Source organism: Rattus norvegicus, chromosome 4 (assembly GCF_036323735.1).
Source record: "Rattus norvegicus strain BN/NHsdMcwi chromosome 4, GRCr8, whole genome shotgun sequence".
NCBI classification, from domain to species: domain Eukaryota; kingdom Metazoa; phylum Chordata; class Mammalia; order Rodentia; family Muridae; genus Rattus; species Rattus norvegicus.
This window is the reverse complement of record NC_086022.1, coordinates 121,578,381-121,590,973: the sequence shown is the minus strand read 5'-3', so window position 1 is coordinate 121,590,973 and position 12,593 is coordinate 121,578,381. Positions and strand designations below refer to the sequence as shown.

The following is a 12,593-nucleotide window of genomic DNA, read 5'->3' as shown; positions in this document are numbered from 1 at the left end:
GCTCAGGCAACACGCTGAGACACCCACTCTGTATCCAGATAGATACCTCAGCAGGCTCAACTCCAGTAGACTCAGGAGTTCATCTTGGAAGTCAGGACTCCCCAGGGTGGAGGATAGAGAGTGAAAAGTAGGGACAAAGGTGAGAGGAAGGTCCGGGAGAGACAGTGGGCGTGAGAGGGAAGTCACTGTATATGGGCGGGAACATCCAGGCGGGGCGGGGACAGCGTGCTGTGGGCGGGGCTGGCTGGCCCTAGCCTCTGCTCAGTGCGTCCGTCCGCGGAGGTAGCAGGAACCCAGCTGACAACCAAGCACGGAAAGACCCTCAGAAGACAGAGGGGTTCCTGGTCCTTGCTGCAGAGCTCCGGGGAAGCGTCTGGGATCCTCACCCTGGTCTGCAGGTACGGACGGCTCCGGAGACGCTCTGGGAACCACGTGTAGAGAGAGGGTGGACTGAGCCTAGACTGTCCCCCACTTAGGTGAATGAAGAGGGTCTCTCGGGACTGCAGCCCCAGCAGTAGAGGACATAGGGTAGTGGGCTGCTCCTCAGAGCCAAGGACAGTTCCGGGAAAGACCAGGAGACAAGTCCTCCAACCATCCCTCTCTCTCTCTTAGGCGATTTTGGACCGTTTCTTTAAATCCTAACTTTGAGCAGGGCTGGCTGCATTCTTATAGAGAGGTTCCCCTCAGAATGGATGTGCCTGGGGTCTGGCAGGATCCGCTGGCGTTTCAGCTCTACTTTCTGCCTCTTCAGAGTCCACGAAGAGCTGTGACAGGGTACAGGTGGGACAACTCTCCTGGGGTGCAAAGGGACACCAGCCCCATCCTCTTATCCCTGGGCAGCAGGCTTTGGGGGGGAGGGGCCTTGGGGTAACTTACTTTCTCCCTTTTCCAGGATCTCAGATTGGGCAATCTTCTTTCCTTCTGACATTTAGGGTGTTTTCTAGACCCTGATCCTCTCCTGTATCCAGTTCCCTGGTCTGATGCCGTAGAAGTGTAAGGGAAAAGTCAGGCGAGAGATTCACGATTGACAGACCCTCTCCCCATCCCTGCTCTGTGGTGCTGGTCTCTAGTCTAGGATTCCCTCCCTGCAGCTGGCCTGGGTACTGACTTGTGTGGTTCTGAGGCATAATACTGACTCTTCAACAGCTCTGATCTTTACAGACAGTATCGATCTGCCTGGAGGATGTTAAAACCCTGCGTGTTTAAGCTATTAACCCGAGGACACACCTCTCACCAAGGGGTTTTGCTCTCAGGTCTCTTCTAACCCTCTAGGTTAAGTGACAACTTGTGATTGTGCCCTTCGACTAAAACGAGCCTTGGCACATACTGTGCCAAGCTTGTAGAGCCACCACAGATTTTGACAGGGGCGTGGAAAGCTTGAAGAAGAAGCCCTCCAGCAGGAGAGCTTTGTGAACTGTGGCTCCAGGTTCACTTCTCTGTACAGAGGGTTCAGTGTTCAGGGCTCTGTGAATTTGCAGTTGTGTTTTTGCTGAACCCCAAGATAATGTCCTTTCTTTCCAGCTGTGGGAAGCAGCAGTTGTTACCTCAGAACACAAGGTCGAAGTTCAGGGGTTCAGACAGGGACTGGCGTTTGGGGCAGAGCTCCTCTCTGTTCCACATTCTCACACTGGCAGCTTTGGTCTTTGAGGAAGAGCATAGCTTTCGGTCTCCATTGGAGTGGAAATAAATGAAGTTGGAGCCTTCCTTCTTCACGGTCCTCCATCCTTCCCCGGCTGAGTGGATATGTGGTTTGCACTCTCCTGGGTTCTCTCATTCTTCCTTCCACTCCATTATCTCTGTGTGCTGCGAGCAGGTGGCTAATGGGTCTGCATAGGTTTCAGGATGATTTTAAACCCATCCAAGGTTCGCTCCCACATGCAGCCAATTGTACGTTATGTCTTTCAAAGGTTTAAAATGGGACTCAGATACTGGGCCCCTCAGATGCTGGCTGGGAAGATCTGACTCACTGAGGAAGAGCCAAGTGCCTGCAGAGAGGAGTCATCAACCTTGCAGACGCCAGTGGGACAGCTTCAGGGGTGTGCACCTGCCTAGATGGAGACCACTGTGGGGACCCTGGGCGAGAATACCACAAACACTTTCACCGACTTCTTTTCTGCACGTGATGGCAGTGGAGCCGAAACCTCCCCCTTGCCATTCACTTTCAGCTATGGTGACTATGACATGCCCTCGGATGAAGAGGAGGATGTGACCAACTCTCGGACTTTCTTTGCTGCCAAGATTGTCATTGGCATGGCTTTGGTGGGCATCATGCTGGTGTGTGGCATCGGCAACTTCATCTTCATCACTGCGCTGGCCCGCTACAAAAAGCTTCGCAACCTCACCAACCTGCTTATCGCCAACCTGGCCATTTCGGACTTCCTGGTAGCCATCGTGTGCTGCCCCTTTGAGATGGACTACTATGTGGTACGCCAGCTCTCCTGGGAGCACGGCCATGTCCTGTGCGCCTCCGTCAACTACTTGCGCACCGTCTCCCTCTACGTGTCCACTAACGCCCTACTGGCCATTGCCATTGACAGGTGAGAGAGAAGCGGGTGCTGGCTGTGTCCTTCCCTGTAGTTGTGTGCTGATGGCGTGTGTCTGTATTCTACTGACTGGACGTCTAGCGGTAGTCAGGGCTGGAGGGAGCTGAAGCCTGAAGTTGGGCAATAGGGAAGTCTTTGATCACTCTCTGTGGATGTTCTCCTAGATGTGCCTGATCTCTTAGACAGGTAGGAGGAAGTGTGGAGGGGTAAGACTACGTTATAAGGAGTTGCTTCTTGAAGCACCGTGAAAATCCGGAGGGAATTTCATAACTCATCTAGACCTTCTCCCAGTACTAATTGACTTTTAAGTAAAATTGAAGGAGTCGGTTTCAATAAAAAGGTGGAGGGGGAGAAAAGCATGTATTTGCTGACTTTTGTTAACGGTGTCTTAATCCCACCCCACCCCACCCCTCACCCATCATGCTACAGTACAAGACCTGCTCTAGTGATGGACAGAGACATTGGAGAGAGTAACCTAAGTTAATTAACTTTATGTCCTGACCGCAGTTTCTCCTCCCTCCTCTCCTCCCAGTCCTCCCCTGACACCCAGCTGCTCCTCCTCCGAAAAGGGGAGGCCTCCCACGGATATCAGCTAGCGCTGGCATATCAAGTCTGTGTGTCTTTCTTATTCCTAGATGTTTGACTTGGTTTATGCTTGTGCTAATAAGCCGGGATCACCATGACTTTAGGGAATCTTTGCAAGCTTCTTTGTGCTTTTGACTCTAGGTACAAAGCACCTTGTTATGGTCTATGAGCAGCTTCCCCAGGGGCTAGTCCGGCTCCCCCGTACCTGGACACGAATAGTTTCTCATCACCTGGAGCCTAAAGCACAGGTTCTCCTTGTTCCAAGGCCTCAGGGCCCTGCCTGGGGTGTTTGACCTGGGCTCAAAGTCAGAGCAAGGGAGCACGTTTGCTGGACTACAGCTGGGGGTAGGATGGCCCAGGAAAGGTCAGCTTCGAAGGAAAGGGACACCAAAGAGCCTGGCTTTAGGACCACTGAGAAGCAGAGCCCCTGCCTCCTCTCCCCAGAGAAGGATGTCAGAGAGTCAGCAAGCTGACAGGACCTTGGTCCGGCACACAACAGGTATGTTGAGGTCCTCAATACAAGTTACTGACTCTGGGGCATTCGACTACTTAGTCAGAGAATTTAAATAATCCTAGCAGAGGATACAGTCAGTCAAGATATCTGCTTCCTGAGTGACTTTCACAGCTGCCCTGGGCAGACGTCTGCAGCTTTGTCTCTGGCCTTCTCTGAAAATGGAAATGCTGCCTTGTCTCTTAGCCCAGGAACAGGGCAAATCAACAGGACCCTTTCCTGGGCTTTCACATTCCTGACAGCTTTACTCAGGAGACACTCTTGGCTATTGGAAGTAGCCAGTCCTGTTGCCGCATGAGAGTCATTCACCACCACTGGGGGGGAGGGGGAGAGAAGCCAGGAAAAGCCGAGGAATACTGGGGTACTCTTAACACATATTGATCAACTACAACACAGGACCAATACCCTCAATATAGCTCAAGCGTGCACGCCTCTTCCACACAAAACTCAGCTGCTTGGAAAGACTTGGACGTCTCTCTGCAAGGTGCCAACGAGACACGCCGAGAGATGGATCAGGTCATGCTTTGCCCCGGGGAGAGCTGTTAGCTCAGAGTGGGCTTCTGACTGGAAATTTGCATACACATGTGGGAGGAAAGACCCAGCTGCTGCCTAGGCTTTCCTTAGTCTTAGGCGACTGCCTGCTCCGGCCTGTGAAGTTTTTGTTCTTTAGAATGAGATTGCCCTGAATGGCTTTTAGTTTACTGTGTTGCTATCTCCTAATTTCAGTTTTGGGGCCTAGGAGTCATTAATTTTTGTCTCTGGTGCTGTTCAAAACCCAACGGCTTTTCAGGTTTGATTTTTCTTAGCTTGGGGTAACAAATTTTTATCCAATGCATCACCAATACATACCTTGTTGGTAAAATGTCTTTGTTTAGTGAAATTTCTGCCAGAATAGTTAATGTGTGCTTGATTTGAATCTCTTGGTGTCCTCCACTTACCCCTGGGCTATCTGGCCTCTTCTTGCCAGGCTTTGAGGGCAGTAAGAGACTCTAATGTGCCGGGTTGCTTTGAAGGTAAAATGCGATCTTACCTACAATGCAAGGTGTTCCTTTTCCTGTCTTGGTATTTTGAGACTGGATCTCATTGTAAAGCTCAGGAGGGTTTTGAACTCACAACCCTTCTGCCCCATGCATCTGAATGCTTGGATCTCAGGTGTGTGCTGCCATGCTTGGACGGACAATGAGAGGTCAAAGGGCTAAATAAGGAGTGGCTATCCTGGCTCTTAAATTAATATTAAAAGCCCATGAATGACAGTAAACCAGAATAAACTGGAGGGTTTCCGGTGGGTTAGGAGTTGTTTTTATGGTGTTCGAATCATAATGGAAGGCTAAGAAGCAAGCTGTGAATTGTTGCCTCACAGATCAGTTCTTGCTTTCACTGTCTTCCTAGGTGTCAAGGTTGGGAAGTCTCTCATCCTGGCCAGTCTCTTCAGCATTGATCAGCATTGATCAGTTGTCCTGGTCACACTTGTCCCTGCAAAGGTTCACTTGGCTGTGTAGTCCCAGCCTCCTCTACCTTTGGCTGTCTGATTCCAATGTCTCTTCATTCTGCCCAGCTGCCCCTGTGGGATCCAGCCTCCCTTTCAATCACTCAAGTGTATGTATGTTCTTTCAGAAAGAGTGCCTACATATAGGGACTGCTTAGTGTCGGGCACTATTCCGTAGTCTGGGGATACTGTGGTAAGCAAAATAAAACATCTGGCTTCTGACGAGGCTATATCAGAGGGATGAAGAGAGTTCTCTCTCAGACAAAGAACCATGGAAGGTAATTTCAGAAATGAGAATACAAACACAAAAGCACCAGCAGAAACACCAAGAGTGCCTGAGTGGGAGAGCTAGTCTAGACAGGTTAGGAGAGGTGTCTCTGAGAAGACATGTGGATGACCCAGGAGTGATGCAAAGGGTCCATGTCGTGAGGACTGAGAAAAAGTGTCTCGGAGAAAGGGACTTAAAAGCACAAAAGCCTAGAGGAGGATCAAGCCTGATGCGGTCCAGGAACAGAGGGAAGGCTTTGTGGCTTAAGGAAGGCAAGGGAGGCTGTAAACGAATGGCCCTTCTTGAATGTAACTCTGGTTTCTCGCTGAAATAGCTGATATGTATTCCAAACTTTGCAAGCTGAGGACCGGAGTGAAATGACCTGTCGAAGGTGGCACACCTGGCTGGGCCACACCTCCCGCCAAGCTCAGCTCTAACCTCCCAACTGCATTTCTGGCCTTCAGTTGCTTAGCACTGCAACACACTCCAGGCTCAGGCAAAGTTTGTCCCTTCTTCCAAAAATGATTGTGGTCTTTCTGACAATGAAAGTTTCTGTTCACTCAGTGCCAAACCATTGACAGGGTTAAGTTTTATTAGTTATTAATACTAGGTGCCCCAAATTCACTGACAGCAAAGCAAGAAAAGGCATAGACGAGATCTCTCCAGACAATACTGGCGAGATGGTTAAATAGTAAGTAAGCAAGGGTCACCTTCTCAGTGAAGTTTGGAGAAGTAGTCAATGTAGTGGATGAAGGAGGCAGCTCAGAGGAGGGAGAATTTAGTGAATGTGATCACCAAAAGGGAGGAGAGGTCTCCTCAGAGGCTAGGCCGGTGTTTGAGGAAGCCAGGAGGTGACAATGCTTCCAGCGAGGGCAGAACCCTGGGGAAGTGTGTGAACCAGGGACATAATCTTCAGAATAGTGTTCAAAAGGAATGGGGTCGTATTTCAGAAGTCATAAAAATCCACAGAGCAGGACAACCTAAGGGGTCAGCAGGATGCTGTAGGAAGGTCTCACTGCTACCCCAGTCCTGGGGAAGGGCTCTCAGCCCCCTCTTTAGTGTGGAAACAGTGTGCCATCCTTGAGGTGTCTGTAACCTGGTCTGCTGCTTGCAAAATGCTGGGAGACTCCTCTTCGTCTGGCCTGGTGTGCGGAGGAAACCAGCCAGGGTCTGTGTTGTCCAACTGTGCTGAATCATGTCACCCAGGCTGAAAGCACAGATGCCCCTGATGAGCTCATCAGCTGGGGTTGGCAGTTCATGCTATGAGCAGCCTAGAAGCTGCTATGACCATCCTCGTGGTAGACCTTAGATGGAGATGGGAGTCCCACACTCGGTTATCACACAAGCGCTACAAAGCTATTTCTTTGCTGGGGAGCCTTTTTTCGTTGTTTCCTGTGAACTGTTGGCTTTGAGTGGATCTGCACTGTGGTTATGGACACAGAGCAAGTGAAGAAGCCATGTTCGTAGAGAGAGAAAAGGAGCTGCCAGTGGTCTGACTGCTTCAAGGAACATCAGAGGTAGGAAAAAGTCTGTGGCAAAGAGAAAAGAGAAGGGTTGTTAAGATTTGGTGAGGGTCAGGAAAGGTCGAGTGAAGGGAGCAATGCCTTTCCTGCTGGCCATGGGGGCAGCATTTGCCTCTCCACCAAGTGGGCCTCTTTGCTCTCAGTCCTTCAGAAAGGTTGAGATCACCTAAATGAAAGCATGGGCTTGTGACTGTAAACTTCTTACTAATGTAGAGTCCCAGAGTGAAGGCCAGTGGAAATCTCTGAATAGTTTTCTGCCCTTTGCCTGTTGGCATGTGTCTCAGTGATGGTTACTGTTTACTGTGAGTGTGGTCTTTGCCTGGGTGAGGATCTTGGACCGTATAAAATGACTGGTTCAGTCTGAGCATCGGTATTCATCCCTGTACTGGCTGCAGATGGGACGGCTGCTTCAGTTTCTACGGCCTTGTCTTTCCTGTTATGTCACCTCAGACACATGACTGTCACCTTAAACTGTGAGGCAGAATAAGCCCTTAAGTTGCTCTGTCAGAGCATTTTATTCACAACTCAGCAGCCCCCCCCCCCCGTGTTGATGTCATAGGAACCCAGAGCCTCTACATGCTAGACCGGTACTCCACCACTGAGCTACCCTCCAGACAGCATGATGCTGCTCTAAAGGGCCCATGCATATGTGATGTCAACCGTGCACATAACCCTGATCCAGTTTTTCAGCACTAAGGAGTTGCCTAGATTTCCAGGGATGCATGCTGGTGGCTGGCCAGCCAGCGGCCATCTGGGGCGTTCGGAGGGTAAACATGCCCCATTTGGCTTCTTTAAACTTCTGGAGCTCAAGAGAACAGAGATCTCACTGCAGTGGTCCTCCAGGTCCACCCAGTGTAGCGTGATTACTTGTGAAATTAAATCAGAAAAACACAAGAAGGGATCTTTCTTCAGATCAAAGTCCCAAGAAAGATGACTTCAAAGGGGCATTTACCAAGGGTAAACGGGTCTGGCTCTCCGTCAGGGCCCTGTCACGTTGCCACCCACGCTGCTGGGATCAGCTATGAACACACAAGTGTTTGTCTCCAGTGCTGGTCAGTCCTTTCCACTTCACCCCATCCTTCTCCCAACCCTGCCAGCTGTGCAAAACCTTCCCGGAAGCTGGGGCTCCCTGCACAAGTGTGTGTGCACTCTGGGAAGGGCTCCATCATGCCACACGGGTGACAAAGTGCTCTCTGCTTCCTGGACCACTGTGGTAACAGTGTGGGTTCTCTGGGAGAGAACAAAAGCAGCATCTTATATTGCCTGATGTTTTGTGGGTAAAAAAAAAAAGAAAGAAGAAAAAGCCACATGCACGTAAATTGATTTTCACATCAGCCCTGTGAGGTTAGGGTCTAAAAGCTTTCTGTCAAGGGTCTTGTGGCATGCAGCCTTGAGAAAGCTCCTCATCTCTCAGCAGCCTGTATCTTCCAGGTGGAAAATGAGGTAAATACATTCTTCCTCTCTGCGTGCAGAACAATGCTTTCTGAAACGTGGAATGAAAACAAAACTTTGGCCCATGCTTTGGTTGGAAAGGATGCTTTTTCCCATCAACTACTTGAAGGTGGAATTGCCAGGCTTACTTAACTTTGAACTTTGCAGACTGTAGGAGACATGCTGGACTGGTGCCTGGCCAGAGACCTGTGAGAAGTATAATTACCACATTTAAAAGGAATGTTCACCATTATCTTTCCAGTACATGTCAGATTTAAAATAAGCCATCTAAATGCTCGGGCAGATAGGAAAGGCGAGATGGGAGGAGTTAGAGGTGGAGCTGAGGTTTGCTGCAGAGCCCTGCCCTGGACATCTCCCTCAGGTAACATTCCCTATTGCTGTGTAGTGTCCTCAGAGGGAAATTCTCACAGGCAGGTTCCTTCCGTGGCTGACTCCCTCTCTGTTCTTCCTCAGGTATCTGGCCATTGTGCACCCGCTGAGACCGCGGATGAAGTGTCAAACGGCTGCAGGCCTGATCTTCCTGGTGTGGTCTGTGTCCATCCTCATCGCCATCCCAGCCGCCTACTTCACCACTGAGACGGTGTTGGTCATCGTGGAAAGCCAGGAGAAGATCTTCTGCGGCCAGATCTGGCCGGTGGATCAGCAGTTCTACTACAGGTCCTATTTCCTTTTGGTCTTCGGCCTCGAGTTCGTGGGTCCTGTAATCGCCATGACCCTGTGCTATGCCAGGGTGTCCCGAGAGCTCTGGTTCAAGGCGGTGCCCGGCTTCCAGACAGAGCAGATCCGCCGGAGGCTGCGCTGTCGCCGACGGACGGTACTGGGGCTCGTGTGCGTCCTTTCCGCCTATGTGCTGTGCTGGGCTCCCTTCTATGGCTTCACCATCGTGCGTGACTTCTTCCCCTCCGTGTTTGTGAAAGAGAAGCACTACCTCACCGCCTTTTATGTGGTGGAGTGCATCGCCATGAGCAACAGTATGATCAATACGCTGTGCTTTGTGACTGTCAGGAATAACACCAGTAAGTACCTCAAGAGGATCCTGCGGCTCCAGTGGAGGGCCTCTCCTAGCGGGAGCAAGGCCAGCGCTGACCTCGACCTCAGGACCACGGGGATTCCTGCCACGGAGGAGGTGGACTGCATCCGACTGAAATAAGCAAAATGGTACCACAGCGCCCGGGTGCACACAGCAACGATGAACTCGGCTTTCTGTGGAAGGCAGAGGAAAGAGACAACCACTTAGACACACTATTTAAGGAGCACTGAAGTGTGGAATTTCTGAAATGGAGATCTGAGATACTGTCACTAGTGGTCAGGGTTCACTGGATGTCTAAATTTTGCAAGAGTAGACACCATTGAAAGTCCTTTGACAAAATGAAGTGGGGATTATAGCCAGGAAATATGGTTTGGAGGGTCTGGAAAAGGGTGTTTCCAGAGAGAAGGCAGAGCAGGCTGTGTAGGTAGGACTCTCCTGTCTGTGCTTAGGGTGAGTACATGGGCTCTATGTGGGCCTAGCTCACCTCTGGCAGCACTCCTGGGCTTTTGTTCAGGTCTAGCATTAGCAAGCTTAGAGCAAGAGCACAGGAGAGTTTCCCAGCTCTGCTGCAGTCCTCTGCTCACCTCAGAATCCCCACTGAGAGGGGAATCAAAGGCATGAGGACCCATGGCTAAGTTCTAACCACCCACCCCCAACTCTTAGGCCTAGGGCTCTGCACACAGACAGTGGGGGTGGGGGTTCTTCTGGAGCATGGACTTGGGGGAGGAGCCATGGACTCTGGGTGCCATTTACATAGGGAATTTTGGGTTCTGAGTCATAAGTAGAGTGAAGTTTGAGCTCGGGTGAAATGATTTCCTCACTTCATGGTCTACTCACTGCAGGGGAGAAGGAGATGAAGAATGGGAGGGTATGGTGGGACCTCTGAAAGCATGTGTACAGGTTAAAGGATGCTGTTGCTCCATCTCTCAGCTTCTGTGCCCTGGACCACTCATGTTTCTTGGATCTTCATGCTTCTGTGTTTATGGAGCATAGAACTCTTGAAGGTATAAACATAGCACCTCACTCTCCCATCCCCACTAGCCCTCAAACAAGATGTGTTCATCTCAACTAGTCTATTTGATGAGGTCCCCTCATCCACTGGTATGATGGGGAGAAAGATTTCTTAGCCACTGGCACCTGACTCTTGGCCTGGTCACGATCCTAGGAATTAAGACTGGATGCTCTTTCAGAATGAAGGTGACCTTGGAGAAATCACCACAGTTCTGCTCTTCAGTACAAATGAAGACTTGTATGTCAGGGGTGCAGCCTGGACACTCAGGAAAAAGAGATTGACCAACAGCAAGCTCTAGGGACCCCACAGACATTTGAAAGTCTCATCCCACTTGGTAACTCGCCTTCTTAGTCTGGCATTTAGAATTCTGGCCTGAGAAAATCTGAGGCCCAGCTTTGACTAAGTCATCTACACAGACCTGAGATGAGACTTTCTGAGGACAAAGGTAATAACCTAAGAAACCTTGTTAGAATTGTTGTGAGATCAATCAAATAATGTATGGAAGATATGCTGTTAACCATCTGAATAGTAAAGTATCACCACCATCACCACCACCACCACCACCATCACCACCATCACCATCACCACCATCTCTACCACCACCACCATCATCACCATCTCCATTACCATCATCACCATCTTCTCCACCACCACCATCACCACCAACACCACCATCTCTACCTCCACCATCACCACCAACACCACCATCTCTACCACCACCATCATCACCATCTCCATCACCACCACCACTACCTTCTCTGCCACCACCACCACCACCATCTCTACCATCATCATCACCATCTCCACCACCACCTCCATCACCATCTCCTCCACCACCAGCAGCAACAGCAACGATGGTGAACTAGCAACTGTGGGATGACTGGACAAAGACAAACTTGTACATACATCTCATGTATCTGTCAATCTAACCAGCTATTCTCGCAATGCTCTTCATGTGAGTTGTTGTCAGTGTATCATCTCATCATAGCACATTGGCACAAACAAGACCATGAGCTTTCATGGAAGGTCCACATCCCCAGTCAGGACTGAGCACCAGGCTTCACAGTCTCCAGACCAGAGCATCCTCACAGACCATCACTCCACACATGTTCCCAGCCGGCATGATCGATGCCCCTCAGCTGTTTTTATTCTGAGTGTGCAGAGCAGCAGAGGGGCCGTGTCCCTTCCCTCAGATCCCATCACAGGCAAGGCATTAATTAAATTAACCTGTGCGTATTTTCTCTCCAAGTACAGGCAACTCTATTTTTGACCACAAAGATCTTTTAATGGTTTATTTCCCAGAAAACACATTTCAACAACCCATTTATTTGTTCTCATTCAGTACCCAACAGATTCACCTTACTTTAAACCAGATTCTCTCAGAGGATTAAAACTCATTAAAGTACAAACCAAACACAGAGGAACAAACCCCTGTTTTTATTTTAAACTTTATTACAATAAAATTGCAAAAAAAAAAGGAAGAAAAGAAAACCACATACCAAACTAATCAGACCAAAAGAGTCTTTTTTTTTTTTTTTAAATCTTAATAAAACCCCATATTGCATTATAAAATGGCTAAGTTAGTTTGGGGTTTAGAAATGTTCAGGTGATATAATTTATTGGAATTGCGTTCACTGTTCCTCCTACTAAAACTAAATAAGAGTTGACTGTTAAATACTTGTTATTTTTTTTAAAAGCTCTGACAAGTTTTCTTCTGATGTTTCTCCTAAAACGTGTCAAAGCTTCACTCACCTAAACCGTCTGCTTGTGACTTTACAGTGAATGGTTGTACAGAAGGAATACCAGTAGACGTACACATATGAGCATGAGCTGAACTGTGCTGTCATTCTCCCTGGCCCCATCCTTTTCTAAGCTCTAGTCTGATGGTCTTTGAGAGAACATTGACTAGATTCCAGATCATAGGAATTGTGAGAACAGCACTGCTTCTCACTGCTCTGGCCAGGAGCTCCCCGTCTCCATTAAGAGCTGTGGCTGATTTGTGTGCCTTCTTCCCTATAGTCTTGGCTGATTGAGCCAAGAAGACTTTTCAGCATCCGAGTCCTCAGATTCAAAGTCTGTGGACCTGTTTATGCCAACTCTGAGAGTAAACCCATGAGCAGGCCCAGCGTCTGCCCATGCAGACAGGATGAGGGAGAGACAAAAGAATCAGTGCTGTATATAGG

The 12,593-nt window shown here is 49.4% G+C and overlaps 1 protein-coding gene across 1 annotated transcript; it reads left to right on the top strand.

Moving 5' to 3' along the window:
- Positions 1-278: 278 nt before the first annotated feature.
- On the top strand, positions 279-11,344 carry Prokr1 (prokineticin receptor 1). Its single transcript, NM_138977.2, has 3 exons — positions 279-398; positions 1,908-2,537; positions 8,822-11,344. Exons 2-3 carry the CDS (start codon positions 2,053-2,055, stop codon positions 9,516-9,518), a joined length of 1,182 nt encoding a protein of 393 aa, NP_620433.1. The 5' UTR covers positions 279-398; positions 1,908-2,052; the 3' UTR covers positions 9,519-11,344.
- The last annotated feature ends 1,249 nt before the right edge of the window (positions 11,345-12,593 follow it).